The sequence below is a fragment of the Cervus elaphus genome, chromosome 18, assembly GCF_910594005.1.
Source record: "Cervus elaphus chromosome 18, mCerEla1.1, whole genome shotgun sequence".
In the NCBI taxonomy this organism is placed as follows: domain Eukaryota; kingdom Metazoa; phylum Chordata; class Mammalia; order Artiodactyla; family Cervidae; genus Cervus; species Cervus elaphus.
In genome coordinates this window covers 76,140,090-76,157,372 of record NC_057832.1, presented here as the reverse complement: position 1 = coordinate 76,157,372, position 17,283 = coordinate 76,140,090, and the positions used below count along the sequence as shown (strand labels likewise).

Here is a 17,283-nt window from a genome sequence, read left to right as displayed (position 1 = left end):
GAACACAGCAAATCATGTCCCTAAACTGAGATGTTTGTATCACAGGAACCGATCTGGAAATGAAACATCTAAGACTAGGTCAATTTAAATCAATCATTCCCTTATTCACCAAAGTTTATGCAGACTTGCCAGCTAACAAGAGGCTGTGCCTGCCCTCCAAGAGTGAGTCAGTTAGGACATCCACATAGTAACATTTACCTAAGGCAGGGGGAAGAGTCTTACCTACCTCCCCCACTCTTTCCTCTTCATTCACCTGACAAATCTTCCCTGAGTGCCTACTATGTGCCATGGATGAGCAGACAAAGCTCAGAGAACCTGCATTCTAGTTGGGAAGACAGGCAGTAAACAAACAAACAAACAAATATATAATGCTAGCCAGTGAGAAGCATTATGAAGAAAAAACGTTAACGTACAATTCAAATACTAACCACCACCATCACGTCAATAACTACCATGTATTAAGCACCTACTATGTCTCAGGAACTGTTTTAAAAGATTGACATGGGTGAATTTATTTACTCCTCACAACAGATACGGGGCTTCCCTGGTAGCTCAGATGGTAAAGAAACTGCCTGCAATGTGGGAGACCTGGGTTCAATCCCTGGGCTGGGAAGTTCTCCTGGGGAAGGGAATGGCTACCTCCAGTATTCTTGCCTGGAAAACTCCATGGACAGAGGAGCCTGGAGGGCTACAGTCCATGGGTTACATAGAGTTGGACATGACTCAGTGACTAACACTTTCACTTTTCACAACAGATCCTATTATTACTGTGGATAGATACTATTATTTTTGTCATTTTATAGATGCGAAAAGTTTAAGTTGGTGGCAGAGCTGGAATGTGCTCATCAACAGGCACCCAGACTCACCACCCTGAGTCTTACTAGGTCATATGGGTAGTCACATAATCAGCCATCATGACGACCATCTTACCAGTTTAGTAAGAAATTTGGTCAAACCTTTATTATAAACCTTTGGCCCTATGTTTTATCTATTAGGGTGTACAACTCAGAGGTTTCAGTCATCACTTAAACAAAAAGGCAACACCATCTCAGGACAGTAGCCAAGAAGCTAAAATTATGCTAGTGGGAAAGTCTTCAACTTGAACAGCCCAGAAGTTTAACTGTTTTAAGCTTCTTTTGGTGGAAGGAGACAATATGGCTGTTGCTAGAGGGCCCTGGGCCCTGGTGGTAATGCAAATAACTTGTTACACCACCCATATTGGGAAAAAAAAAAAAAAGAAAACCAAACAAAAACACAATTTCTGGTAGAAGAAAAATGAAAACAAAACAACAAAACTCACATTACCAACCTTATTCTTACGTGGTGCATGGGAACAAAATCTCTCTAAGGCACATAAGGCATTTTTAGTACCGTAAAACTATGCTCTGATTCCTAAATAGAACCCAATTAGAAGGCAGAAAGGTCCAGTAAAAAAGAATCTCAAAATATGTTGTATACCAATGCTTTTTATGCTTTACTTTTTTTTATAGCATTTAAACTTTCACTGACATCCATAAACATTCATTGTAAAAGATCATATAGGGTCAATAAGAGTTTAAAACTATAAGGTTTTATTCTTCTATTTAAAAAAGGGAAACGTCAGTGTTCCAGAAAAAAACACTGCCTTATGAGAATGAAATTAATCAGAAATGATCACTTCATAGGAACAAGTGACTCAATTTGTAAATGTTGACATTAATGCTCTAGAAAATTTTCACTTCAGAGTGAACAGAATATAAATGTGGCTGAACCACTTTGATGCTATAGTACTTTGTGGGAATTTACTACTTGGGAATTTATGCTTGCTGATGCCAATTTTCTCTTTCACCTTGCAAAGCTCAATAAATCGTGGCCGCTCTCTATACTCTATTAGAGAACAATCCTGTCATTTTAAACCATGTCTGTAAACCATGGAGAAAAGACAATAGCCGAAGCAATCATTTTTAGGACTTTCAAACCACTGAGAATCTCTGTAAGATAAACTGATAAAATCCTAATGTTGTGAAAATAAACAATTCATTAATACAATGTAGAGTACCACAAACTTACAGATTATTAATATTGTAGCACATAAGTAAAAATAATGAATTCCTGCTTTGAATTCAGATATATGTGTGTGTGTATATACATATGTAAATATTTTATTTATATACATATACATCAATAACAGTAATATACAGTTTTGGAAAAATTAAACATTGAAAGCTTAATATTTTCCAAATATTGTTTTTATCATAGTGAATCAAGGCCAATGATAAAAGATTTATTGCTTTTGCTCTTAATACTTGTTTGAAATTTTATCACTTTTTTTTCCTCTTTGATAATAAACTTACTCTAATAGCTAATGTATACATTTTATTCATTTGATTCAACTGATTTTCATACTACTCTTTATTAGCTGGCCTTTGGAGTTAGACTTCCATAAGCACTTACTGTACAAAAATTTCATTTTAGAACGATCACCTAATAAGAGTTTTGCTAGGAGAAACATTGAGGAATGCTATAAGATGCCTAATGAACATTCTGATCCAGTGATGCTTAATGTAAGAGGCAGAATATAAAATAAACTGGCAAAAATAGAGGGAAATTTTGGTATAGTGTAATCTAGGCTTTTACTTTTTTAATTATATACTCATTTATATCCAGAAAACAGAAAATAAAATTCTAAAGCTGAAAATGCATAGTAATACTCTAATCCTGTTGTCAATACCAATTAATTTTGTATGCAATTTGGTTCCAGAAATTTACATTTTCTTCCTTCATAAAATTAGTCTAAAGAATGGACATGAAAATAAGTTACTAGTAACTAGTTTTCCAATTATGATAAGTGACCCATAGCCTAAACTAGCTACATTACAGACACAACACTCTGAAAAGCTTCCTATATACTACCAGTTTTATTAAGACTTTGTACAGATATGCCTTACCATCTTACAGACATTCAATTTTAAAATGTAAATGGTACAGGATATTGATAAACCAATTAGCACTGATGCAAAGCAAATTCCTCTTTTATCTCAATTACAACATGACAACTTAATAGGTCAAGATAGTTTAACATCTGAGACAAGGGCAATTCAATAAAACAACAGCATCTTGATATGGTAATTAAGAGGAAATGTGAATCCATTACTGTGTTTTAAAAAATATCTCAAGTACTTTGGCTCTTTTATTACTTTTATCAAAAGCTATGATATGAAACACTACTCTGATTTGTAATATATTTGGCAAGCAGTTCTGGGAAGTGTGAAGAAAACACCTGAATAAAAACATCTTTCTCATTAAGCATTTTCTAAAATAAGAAATATACATCATATTCATGAAATACAAAACACCCAAAAAATTAATTAGGTGATTAATCATATTTAGAATTCCTAACCCAAAAGATTAAAGACTAAAATTAAGGCATTAACCTTAAGCATTCTAAAGGATGATCCCCATTGTAGGAAAAACTGAATTCCTAAATCAATTTCAGCAAAGTATGAATGCCATTTTATTTCAATGAAAAGATATATTTTTAATGTAAAGTAAGGATAATGTAAAACCTTAATGTAAAACCCTAGGCAAGTTAAAATGAAGAGTTATGCTATGTAGTCTTATGAATGCCATCCAGTTTATCCTGAGAATAAATAACCAAGAGTCCTTTTAGTGTAGATACTGGGGACTATATTTTAAATAAATACATAAAACCAGTCACATGGTAGCCTAACACTTGAATTCACTATACATTAAAACTGTATTTTATAAAAATTTGTCCTACACTGCCAAAGACTGTTTAAATTTTATAGTAAAAGTGTTTCTTGCACTGTGACATAATAGAAGAAATGGAGCTCCCAATGTAAAAAGGATAATGTAACTTCAAATAGCACAATGCATTTTATGGCTTAGGGCAAAGAGTATTCATGCTCTCCAGGGTCCTATTGGTTGTCCAATAAGCAAAGTCTATTAAAGTTCAATAATGCAATATTTTCAAAATGTTCCTGGATCAACTCATTTATCTCTCATGAACATTTGTTTTCAACATCAGAAAATCAAATCGGAAAGCTCGTAAAAATTGTTAGTATATGAAAATGTACTATTCAACAAACCTGATTCCCAGATTCATAGCTTCAGCAGTTCCAATCATACTAATAGCTAACAGCAAGTTGTTGCAGATCTTCGCAGCCTGAAAATAAATTGAGTACATATTAAATATATTTATTTTCAAGCTATAACTCACAGGAAGATTTCTTCACCCAATTCTACATGTTTCTAAAAGTAACAGCATTCAACTGTTGATTCTCTCAAACAGGAAAAGGCATTTGGTGCTGCAAACCTCCCTCCAAGCCTAACACAAGCTCCCAGAGCTGACAGGGGTAGGGGTGGGGGTGTCTCTTGCACCAGGGAAGAACCGTGAAGTATAGGTGACCGAGTTACTCCCATGGGTGCAGGCACGACAGGGAATACTGACTGATGTGGCACAACTGTTCCTTCAGGAATGGGGCCGACACCCTCACCGGGGAAACAGTAGTAAGACACTGAATGAAAGGGCAGTGAACAAGCAAACACAACTACGTGGTAAACTGTATGGCAGAAGCTGTAGACAGAGACAGGAGGAGTTCAGACACCAGATCACTGAGGGCAGGAGCAGAGAGGAAGTGAAACCTGAAACCATCTCTCACAAGGTCAGGCAGGATTGAAATAGGTAAGAGAGGGAAAGGAGGAGACCAGGAGAAAAAGTAAATACATAAGAGTATGGGATATTCTTGAGAACAGTAAGCAAACGGATTCCTGGGCAGTGGTTTTAAGGACTGGGAAGAAGTTTGACAGCTTAAGACTGGGTCAAGAGCTACGGAAGCTAGAATAGAGTGTCCTCCAGTTTGACATGGTAGGAAACCAGATCTACACAAAGTGTGAGAACTGGGAACTCTACAAGGACACAAGCATCTTGACTGGTTCTGGTTATAGGGTTGGTAGAGGGGTAAGCCCAGTGTCCAGAGATCCACTAGGCCCTGCGAGCAGTAAACAAGGCATGACACAATGAAAGACCAGACCAGGTAATGTGTGCAATGAACTAGAGAGAGAACAACGAGAGCCACTGAAGCCAGAATCAGAAACTGGAGACTGACTGGATAAGGGAATGGAGACAACAGATGTATCTAGGATCATAGAATAGTCCTGAATATGATTTAAAAAAAACAGGGACTAGTGACCAGAACAAAGCATGAAGAGGAGTGAGTGTTGGGTGGGAGGGGGACAACATGTTTGATTTCAAGATTCAATGTGATCATTCACCTCTGTCTGATTAGAAAAGAAACATAACACATTTCTTAATGAAAATTATGTGTTTTGTTTTTTTAAAGTTAAAGTGCATACATTACTTCTACCCAACAGTACTAAGAAGAGAGCTGTGGCAAGCAATTACAACGTTAGAGGGAGGATAACAGCAAATCAGACAACATGAGCACTTCATACAGAAGCCATTTTAAGGATAATTTCAGTGGTCGCTGGGGCAAACATGTCAAAGTCTGAAATGAAGGAACTTTTGGCATCTTTTTAAATTAATTGGCTGATCTCTGCTTACTTCTAGTAGGAATGATGGAAAACTAATTTTTCTAAATTAATTTAAGAAAATCTGAGCAAACAAAAAATCCACATATTGAACAGAGTAAGGCAGAATCAGATTGTCGTCAGGAAAGAAAAATGAACATTAGCTGATTTTACATCATCAAATCAGTGTCAATGATATGAAAACGTTACCTGCCCTGTCCCAACAGCGCCACAATACACCACATTGGAGCCCATGCACCCCAGCAACTCTTGGGCAGCAGCAAATTCTTCTTCGACTCCTCCTACCATAAATGTGAGGTTCCCCGACCGAGCGGCTCCCACACCTGAATGTTTGGGGGTAAAGGGATAGAAGCAGAGGGATACATTTCTTCAAGTGTTTAAGTAGATTATAAAATCAGAGAAAATTCCAAACCAAATCAAAACACCTTGCCTCCAAGTTATATTTGTGTCAGGCATAAATATCTTCTGGACTATTTTAATTGTCAAGTATTAAGAAGGCTACTCATAAGCCAAAGGCAACACACAGAACTCAATTCATCTCAAGTTTTTTTGCAGGATCATGGAGTACCATGGGAATTTGAAATGTGAATTTTATTATTTCCGTGCATCTCTTATTCTCCTGAAAAACCTATTCAGTAATAGTGTGTGAAAAAGATGACCTGTACCCTGACCAGTATCTGTGCCCTGGGAACAGCCATGGGTCAGCTGCCCAGGTTTGGATTTGGGGTCTCTGGCTCACTCACTCCCTCTCTGCACACTACAGATGAGATTGACAAAGAGAGGGACTTGTCTTTTTCTCCCATAAACAAGCAGGCATTTCAGATGGAAAGATTCTTTTTTAAGGTAAAGAAAACAATTGCTTAGTTAGACTGATTATTCTGATGTGCACTTTCTAGCTATTACTTGGTTTTTCTTTTTCCTCCTGCTATATAAGCATGCATACCTTGAAGATTCTGTGGGTTCAGTTCCAGGTCACCCCCGTAATGTGAATATTGTAATCAGGTGAGAGTCACATGAATATTTAGATTTTCCAATGTATATAAAAGTTATATTTACACTGTTCTGTACTCTACTACATGGGCAATAGCATTATGTCTATAAAAACAATGCATACACAATTTAAAAATACTTTATTGTTAAAAATGTTAAGTATCACCTGACACATCAAGGTTACCACCATGTTGGTTCTTTCTGTTAAATAAATATTTAATTTATTTATTATTGAAGTACAGTTGATTCACAATGTCTTGTTAATTTCTGCTGTAAAGTGACTCAGTTATACATACATATATTCTTTTTCTTTACAGCTTATCACAGGATATTTAACATAGTTCCCTGTGCCAGACAGTAGGACCTTGCTGTGTACCCATTCTGTGTATAATGGAAAAACCCAATATTTGTAAAGAGCAATATAACAAGGTAGGCCTATACACCTTTTGGGCAGTTCATTCCTGGTGATATGACAGGAAGAAGAAATAAACTTTATCAATGGTGTGGCCACTCCTCAGCCTCTCAAAGGTCTGAAGTGTGCTCACTAATGGAAATGACTGGAGAAGCAATTTCTACTTCAGCACAGAAAATATGGCCTAGACTCTTGAGAGTCCCTTGGACTGCAAGGAGATCCAACCAGTCCATCCTAAAGGAGATCAGTCCTGGGTGTTCATTGGAAGGACCGATGTTGAAGCTGACACTCCAATACTTTGGCCACCTGATGCGAAGAGCTGACTCAATGGAAAAGACCCTGATGCTGGGAAAGATAGAGGGCAGGAGGAGAAGGGGACGACAGAGGATGAGATGGTTGGATGGCATCACCGACTCAATGGACATGGATTTGGGTGGACTCCGGGAGTTGGTGATGGACAGGGAGGCCTGATGTGCTGTGGTTCATGGGGTCACAAAGAGTCAGACACTACTGAGCGACTGAACTGAACTGAACTGACACTTGTCTTAAAAAGGAAGTAGCGGGGAGCTTCACTCATCCATATTATTATTAACTATAAAATAAAACCAAGAGTATTATTTATCGCTTTTAGCATTAGAAAAATCTTAATTCATAATTTTCAGGTTAGGTTTTGCTGTTCAAAACCAGGGCAGTATGTGAAAGAACTATATTAGTACAATTTTTGTCTTTACAACTTATTTATAGTATAGCTAGGAATAAAGAAACTGTAACTATTTGTGCTATGTATCAAACCTGGCTATTAGAATAGACAGCTACAAGTAATGGCCTACTTTTAAATTTAATTTATTCAATGAAATACAGGTTTTATACATAAAAAGCCAAATGAGGATCTTTATTTCATTCTAATTGTGAACATTTCACAAACTGATAGCCTTTCTATTTTACAGTTCATGCTATTTTTAACTAATTATTAAAAGGAAGAGAAGTCAGCATTATGTTAGCCAAACAATCTTGGAAGAGGAAGTGCCCACATGCTATGAAAGTCTGAGATGCTTACATATGGTTAAATTACATTATTTCACAATATTTTCAGACACACTATGGAACTGATTATGTACAAAAACCCAATTAGAACAAATGCTTTTAATTAGCTTATCTGTGTCATTTAAACATTCTGATAATGGTGAAGTTTAAGTGACTGTCATTTTGTTAGTTTCTAATTTACTTCACCAAGATGGTGGATCATTAATGTTTTACAATCATTTTGCTCAATTTCTATGGCTATTTTAATTCAAACCACATAACCACCCTTACTCCAAATCCTGTTGATCTGACCAGGAGAAATTAAGCAGACGATTTAAGTCAAAGCTTACAAACAAACCCAGCACTATCCATCATAGGTCAACAGCTTTGTATCTAGATTACAGGCTGCTAAATAGCTTCAGAGAGTCATTTATTAAAGGAAAATTAATGCTGACAATGGTTCTCAGCTGGTTAATCTTTTGACAGGTGTACTTTCTCACTTGTTCAAACACATATTTCAAAAAGAAGAAATAAGTTACTTAAGAGAATACCACAAAAGAAAGAATAATTCATCTTTTAATTTGTAAGTCTGTGGTATTTCCACTCTTCCCTTCTCTTATTATGTGATGTAATTATTTCCGACTTCATCATAGTCTATATTCCAATGTTAAGGGTCTGACTAAACTGGGTAATTCTAAAGTTTTGGCATTCCCTGGGACCACATTCTAACTTTCCATATGTATTCCTTTAACCATATGTTACTATCAAGCCTAGTCCTATTGCAATGACAAAATTAAGACCTGGTCCATCTAGTCAAAGTTATGGTTTTTCCAGTAGTCATGTATGGATGTGAGAGTTGGACTATAAAGAAAGCTGAGCACCGAAGAATTGATGCTTTTGAACTGTGATGTTGGAGAAGACTCTTGAGAGTCCCTTGGACTGCAAGGAGATCAAACCAGTCAATCCTAAAGGAAATCAGTCCTAAATATTCATTGGGAGGACTGATGCTGAAGCTGAAACTCCAATACTTTGGCCACCTGACATGAAGAACTGACTCTCTGGAAAAGACGCTGATGCTGGGAAAGATTGAAAGCAGGAAGAGAAGGGGATGACAGAGTATGAGATGGTTGGATGGCATTACCAACTCGATGGACATGAGTTTGAGCAAGCTCCAGGAGTTGGTGATGAACAGGGAAGCCTGGCATGTTGCAGTCCATGGGGTCGCAGAGTCAGATATGACTGAGCGACTGAACTGAAGTTATCCCAAAATAAATGCAACCATTTAGAGTTTTGAAATAACATAGAGACAACTGGAACTCTAAAGCTGTATAAGACAGTCTCATGGATTTCAGAAGACACTGTACACATTTTTATGTCTATGAATAATAAACAATAACTTAACTACTCTGCCATGCATTTAAAATCAGATCCACTCCCCAAAATAGGAAAATATGGAATATATAACTAGGCAGCTGCTAGACTACTGGGAGTATTTATTTTACCTTGTATTTTAGTAATTGTATTATATATACAAAACTGAAATATGCCCTATGCTTAATTTTATTACAGCATTTATACACCTTATTAAAACCTTTGACTTTCTTACCTGATTCCTCCATGACAGTATAAACCACTTACAAGAGGAGCATTTGGGTCATGCTTATGTCAGCACTCCATTATCTATCATGGTGCCTGATACATTCAACAGATAGTTGTTCAGTAAATTAATTTATGAGCATGGTACAAACAGTAAAGGATCTGGACATGAAATACCTGGTTTGGGGATGTGCTGGTTATGTTGTTATTAGAAACAAAATATAAACAAATTACTTCACTTCTCTGAGGTTCTGTGTATAAAAGAGGAAAACATTAATAGCTTTTTCATAGAGTGGTTTTATCTTTACCTATATAATATCTTGAGTCCTTTCCTATTTGGTTATCTAAGCTGTCTGCTCTAGTATAATTTTAGCCTCTCTGGCTAAATAGTGGCTGGCTTGAGCCAATTCTATAAATAATGGAAGCAGGCTGGTTGAAGTTAAGAACTACTAAAGTAGTCCATAGCCAGTGACATTAAGATTACAGTGAAGACCTCTTGTAAAATCTTTCAAAAGCAACACAATGTTGGAAAGTGACAAGAAAGCTGCATTTGTCTGGTCTTATTCATTCAACAAAATTAACCTACTAAGAATCAAGCCCTGTGCTAAGCCCTAGGGTGACAGATGAGTAACATGTGTTCCCGATCCCAAGAAGTTAAGTTATACACTTGTGAACCGGCCCCCTCTCTCCCTAACCATCCCCAAACCTGGGCTGAGTCATCACTATCTCTCACCTGAATTACTGCGACAGCCAGGTCCTACCTGATCTCGCTTCAGCTCTTGTCTCTAAAGTCTATTCTCCATACAACAGTCAGAGGGATCCTTCTTAAAACATAGCTGACCCTTGAATAATACAGAGATGGGGAGCACTGACCCCCACCCCAATGCAGTTGAAAATCTGAGTCTAATTTATGGCCAGCCTTCTGCATCCAAAGAGTCAACCAATCATGGGTCGTATAGTACAGAAATACTTATTACTGAAAAAAATCTGCACGTAAGTAGAGCCTCTGTTGTTCAAGGGTCGTATGAATCTAGTTCATGGTTCCTCCCTCCTCTCAAGCCTCCAAAGTGGCCCATCATTCTCAATATAAAATCCAAAGTCCTAAAAAGCGGCACACGGTGTGGTCCCTGGCTACCTCTCTTAGTTCACTTCACACCATTCTCTTCAGCACTCACTGCTTTCCAGGCACCTGGCCTCCCTGTTGCTCCTGAACCAGCTCAAGTGAGTCCCCTTCTCAAAGCCTTGCACTTGCTAGTCCTTCTTCCTGAAATGTTCTTTTCCTAGGTATTTAATACTTGTTTCCTTTATTTCATTCAGGTTTTTTCTCAAAATTCACCTCTTTAGAGAGGCCTTCCCTATCTCTGTAACATACCCATCTAAAATGGCACCCGGCCACTCTCTATCCCCTTTCCAGACTTCATTTTATTCACAGCACTGATTACCATCTGTTTATGTTAACATCTCTATTTATTTGTTTCTGATCTGAATTCCCCACATTAAAATTAGCTCCAGGAGAGCAGCAACTCTGGCTTATTCACCCTGTATACCCAGTGTCCAGTACATAAGAGATGCGTAGTAAATACACTATGTGTTCCAGAAAGAGAAAGGGGCAAAGGGAGAACCAGGAAATTAGTGACTACAGTACATGCAAGAGCTGCTCCCAGAAACACACAAAGCGTTTGTCATTCTACAAGTTTTCTCACATTTAAAGTGAGATGATTAGACAAGATTATCACTGAGTTACTTTTAAGCTTTTGAAATTCTGTAATTTTCGATTCTCCAGTTCATACACATACACTTTCCCACATCCATCATACTAACACACAAAACTGAAGCAGGTTTCATTTTATGCCAATAATATATAAAAAGTTTCAGAACAGAGAAAAGTTAAAAAATGAATTTTTTCATGTAACTACAGTAATTAAATCTGACAAGCCTAAAGACTTGTTGTTGCCTTTGATGGTTTATCTAACACTTTCCTGTGATGATGTCATTTGTGTTTCTCTCCTATGACCCTAGGATCAGAAAAACCGAATGCACTGGTACAGACAAATGAAAAGGCAAATGCCCAAACCATTCAAAATGGGTGGCTGACTACTCTGCTTTTAAAGTGATAGATATCTATCACTTTTCTTGGTAGCAGTTTGATTTCAACAACCTTACAGTGGAGAAGCACTTTAATCCAAGTCCCTAAATCACCCCTCTCCTTTAAAAAAAGGCATCACAGGGAGCCTCCGTTATCTAAACTACCTTCCCTCTTTCCTTCCTTCCACTCCTACTTATAGTTGACATAAAAAAATGTGACCATCCGAAATCCATTCCTCAGTAGTTCTCAACCAAGAATGGCAAAGACACAGTCCTTGCATCCAAGGAGTTTGACAGCCAGTGTTTGTGGCAGTGTGGGGGTACATGTGGATGGAGACAGGAGAAGAGGTAAGACAAATGCAAATATAAATAATAAAAGACTGTTAGATGCAAGCTACAGGAGAGGTATACACACAAATGCAAGAAGTTCAAAGAAGAAAATATCAGCAGGATGTATCTATCAGTCCTTCTAACAGCTTGATAGATCTTGGTGCTAGGTACAAAGATTCAAGGAGTAAGCATATTTTCTAAATGAAAAACTGGGACCTCTTTTTTGGTATCAGGAGAATATCTGAAACACAACTGTTCCAGAAAGTCCAAAATGTAAGGTCATGATAGGCATAAAACATAGTCTTTGCTCTCAAAAAGTCTAACAAATAATTAGGAAAAAGAGACACATACTCAGAAGTAAATGCCAAAAGGTAGCATCACATACCACGTGTCAGATGGATGAAGACAATCACCATCAAACAGCAATTCCCCCTTTCCTTCTATTTTTTAACCTCCATCATCAAAAAAACACTGATTCTCAGAGAGAGAAAGAGTGAAAATCAAATAAGAAATTGATCTCAGAGAGTAATGGTCTTGCTGTCAACTGTGGGTAGGCTTATGAAAACTTTGATAAGAATACAAGTATTCTGAACCCATTTGTAAATTGTGTTCAGAGCAGTTTCAAGTAACTTGAGCATGTAATTTTGTTTGTTTTATACACAGACAGTGAGTTCTGCCTGTTATCTAAATGCACATAATACCCTACCTCTCTTCACAACAGATTTGAGCTTGCTTAGTAGAATGAAACAATCAGAAAACTGAAAATGAAAATTAAGAACAAATACCAAAATGAAACTGTAAGATTTCACAATGAATTTCAAATATAGATATCAGGGCTTTTGTTTTTTTTTCTTTTTGGCAAATCCTATTTGGAAGAGGAATAAAGCAGTCTCAAGGAAAATAGAACTTTTCCTTGAACTAAGTTACATGCTTAAAATATTATCATTTGGAACTTTATGCAGGAGACAGGAAATAAAGTAATGGAAAGTGTTCTTCATATTTTTACAAAATAGTAGTGATAATTTTTTCAAGGTAAACTGAGCTAAAATTCAGTTCCTTCTTTATATCCTTTACTGGCTAATCTTAGTCTTGTACCTGTAACATAAGTCAATATTAATAACCTCATCTAATATTTGTTTATTCTAATCTTTGGCATTTTGGACAGAAGAACCAAAACGGGCTTAAGTCTCAAGTCATGCATCAACATGAATATAACCAGCAGCTAGAGACATTAATAACTATTCCTTACTATTTCTATATAGTGTCAGTTTCTTTTTCCATTAAGGAAAAGCTGTTTTTTCTGAAGTACTTAAATGTTTATGTTTCTGCAAAAAAGAGAACTTCATAATTCACTGTATCTTCCCCCTTTTCTTTAGTTACAGGAAGCAATAACTTTCTCTTTCTCTTCTTTCTCCGTAACTAGTTTCTGAATTTTTTTCTTTTTAATGAACTCTAACCACTTTTCTGGTTTCCTCACCTATCCCTGCAACAAAATGCACTACGCAATGCATACTGGAAACCCTTTCAGTGGCTGCCATGTGCAATGGCTTTTCATGCATCCATGCCTCTCCTGGGCGTTCCTTCTTAAGAAATTCCCTTCTCTTTCTTCTTTGTCTAACTCCTGCTTATCTTTCTAGACTCAGGGGACTTCTTTGATGGTTTGCTGGCAAAGACTCTGCACTCCCAATGCTGGGGGCCTGGGTTCGATCCCTTGTCAGGGAACACGTGCTGTAACTAAGATCTGGTGCAGCCAAATAAATAAATAATGAAATAAATATCGAAACAAAGATTCATCTCAGGTTAACTCTGAGAAGGAATGAATGACCATGACCTCCTTTTTCTATTATTGTGACATTCCTAGTGATATCTCTGATAAAGCACTGATACTAATCAATGATTTTTCTGGGGTCTTGATAAGATTATTATGGGCATGAGCTGTTTGAATCTTAGCATCCAGCATGTGTCTGATAAATGATCCCTGGCTTTTTAGGAGGTAAGCAGAAAAGAAATCAATGATTAATAAAATGACCAAGAATACTAAGACAATGTTTTCTAACTTATTAAATAACACAATGTTTTCACTTTGGAATAACATGATTCTCCACATGTGATAATGGCATTCTCACTTATTGCTGAATAAATATGCATGCACATAAGTATACATGTATGGAGATACTATCATGAAGACTTGAAAAATGAACATGTGATCTGCGTTAAGTGACCTGGAGTGAGAGTCACACCACTTGGACCACTTACAACACCTCTCAATCTTAGTTGCTCCATCCGAAAATGGTGATATAAAAACACTTGCCATACTTAAATTTGAAACTCAAATGAAAGAGTACATTGGAAAGATACTGAACACAGTTTCTACCCTGGTGTTACAAAAAATTCAAATATAACACAAAGTAAATCTACTCAATTTGAACATGTTAAAGTCTTTGGCCTACCAGCAGCAAAGAACTGAAATATGGAATTTAGCCTTAATGAGACGCTGAACCAAGAGTTCAGCTCATAATAAAAAAACTATTATGCAAGCATAGACAACTTAGAATAACCATTTATAAGTCACAAATAAGAAGGTCATTTTCAATCCAATGGCTATTAGAAAGAAATCTTCAAAAACCAGAGAAGGGAGAGATGGCAATCTAAAGAGTACAATCGAGTTAGATTTGTCTTCAATACTGTAAAAATCCTGCCACCAAAGCATTCTCATTGATATATAGCAAAATGTAGTAAATCACTTAATTTACTCAAAAGAACTTAAATGTTTTAACCAGTCTGCCATCAGACGAGATCAAGAAGAGGGCCAATGGGACTCGGGCTGCAATGTGAGCCGTCTTTAAAATGCAATTGTTCTAATCATTTTCTACAGATGCAGCCTCACAAGGGGCTGCTGTCACAGGGACCATTTACGACTTGTTATGGTGTCTCTATTGTTTACCAGCGACATTCACTGAAAAAGGCGACAGCTGGGACAGAAAGCTGCTACTCAACGAACAATATAATCCCGTGAAAGTAATCAACAAATTTAAGGGTGTTAATTAACTTTACACTTTATCATGTTCAATTAGTTGTCCTTTCTAGAAAAGATTGCCGTGCACAATCAGTTTAGAGCGTGCCATGTTTGATTTGTAAGTGATCACTGTTTCTGTTTCAGAGCCCATGTCAGATGTCCTCTTGGGTTTTGGTGACACAGATGAATGGCTCTGCACATGTTAGGGGGTGATCTGGTTTAACATAAGCCAGCATAACATAACCCCTTGTTAACACTATTGCTGGCATTATCCAAGCTGGAAACAGAAAAGCAGAAACATTCACTGCACTATTCTGGAGTTGGATAAATGAAGTTTAGTTCTTCCTGTAATAAACACAGACACAAATACATGGAGAAATAAGCAATTTTTCATCATTATTTTTCAAAATAAGACTTGTCTTTCAGGGGCATGTTTGGGATCATTTCCTCCCAGCAAGATCTTGAAGCTCTGCTGCATTATGCACAAAGCACCAGTGTCTCCTCAGCCTTTACATAATGCAGACAGCCTTCTCCATGGCAGGTGAACAAATGCTAGGATGTGTTGTTAAGTACTAGCTGGTGTTAAATTCTAGACTGTGACTTTCAAATCCAGAGGCCCTGTTTTATAAGTGCGGGAAATCTTCAAGGGAGTATATCAATCTATGTGTTTCTCTCTTACCTTTAATGTACCTGTTCTGACGTGCTAATAGTACAAGGAAAAGTTCATGATACAGTGACAATATATTCAGTATCAAATTTTAATGTAAGTCACCGCAGTTCCTCTGAACTGATAAATGGAGCTGTGTATCAAAATATTTCATAAGTCACTGAATCAGTGAACAAAACCTGAAACAGGTTTGGCAGGAGGTGTCCATCTATAAGAAAACAAAAGCAAGGGACATGTTTCTCTTAAAAAAACAAGTAAAAACCATTTACGTAGGATTCTGAAACATCTTCATAAAGCTGTACCTTGCTCTTTCAGACTCTTTCCTACATAATACAAATTAAACGCATACAAATAAACTACAGCTGGTTAGCTAGTTATAGCACACACAAGGACAAAGCTGAACTTCTTCAAAATAGAAAAGTTGTTAACTCTGAAAGCTAATAATGTCCTAAGTTAAATATTAAAGAAGGAAATTATAGGCTCTATCTGAAACAGCTGAAACCACAATACGCGGCAGCAGAAAACATTAGTTTTCTGTAGAAGATCTGCAGGGAGAAGGGAAGCGGTCGATAGATCCTTAAATTGGAAGCAATAGCCGTTCTTCTATCCCAAGTTGGCAGCTGCTACATTTGCAGACCTGGTTCATTATTTACCCATAATGACCATCAAGCTGCAGTCAAAGTCAGATCACAACAACTGTCAGCAGCTCTTTTAATTAGCCTTGTTTGAATTCAGATAAATATCACAATAGACCTGCTTATGCTGAAAGAGCAACAGAACGTCCCGCATGGAGCTGGGCTGGTCTCAGGACCAACACAGTACAGAAGCCGTCACACAGAGTGGGGATTTTTATAGGGTGGGGGTAAATCAGAGAATGAAATGGTTTGCTTTTATTTTGAAAATCACTTTAAAAACCACTTCTCTGACAGTCACCCCAGATCAAGATGGTGCATAATGTTGGATTTGCTATGAAACTCTAGGCTCCTAAAAGCTACATATCTGGAGCCCAAGGAGAGCCCAAGGAGAAAGTTAATGATGTCTTCAGAGATTGTGATTTTCAAAACTCCATCTTGCAGATAACGTGTCTTTCAGCTTAAAAAAAAAAAAAAATCACTTTTAAAAGCCAAATAAGAAATCTTGTATTAAACAGCTTGCAGCCTTTGTCCTTCTGTTTTGCTTTCTTTAGAAGTAGCATAATTTGCAACAGTTTTCTGTGATAGGAGTCAGATTCTTCCCTGTGTATTTTCTACACATTCCTTGCATTCAGCATTAACAATCACAAAGTATAGCAAGGCTAACAAGCCAAATTCTGAGTAATCCAATCACTGCCGTATTTCACAAACCTCTGTGGTTCCCTTCTCTAGTTTGCTTGAGAAGTAACACAAGCATGTTCATCCACCTTCTATTTTACAGACAACTGATCGTTCACCTGAGTTCTGTTTAACTTTGGGGAAAGGTAAAAGAAGTGACGAATGACAGAGAAAGGAGAGTAGAGAATAAGGAGGAAAAAGCTAAAGGGCAGGTAATAACCTGGAAGCAAATCGGAGCCAACTCAGGATAGAAACTAAAGATTAAGAGAAAGCCGTGCTAATGTTACCCTCAGTTAACTGGGAA

The 17,283-nt window shown here is 37.1% G+C and overlaps 1 protein-coding gene across 2 annotated transcripts in view; it reads right to left on the bottom strand.

The window, feature by feature from the left end:
* HIBADH (3-hydroxyisobutyrate dehydrogenase) overlaps window positions 1-17,283 on the bottom strand; it is a 257,686-nt gene that overhangs the window by 160,842 nt on the left and 79,561 nt on the right. For both annotated transcript variants that reach the window (XM_043872029.1, XM_043872028.1), the window contains exons 5-6: window positions 5,740-5,873; window positions 4,089-4,165 (exon numbers count right to left, since the gene is read on the bottom strand). In XM_043872029.1, coding sequence (XP_043727964.1) covers window positions 4,089-4,165; window positions 5,740-5,873 — 211 coding nt within the window. The remainder of the gene's footprint in view (window positions 1-4,088; window positions 4,166-5,739; window positions 5,874-17,283) is intronic.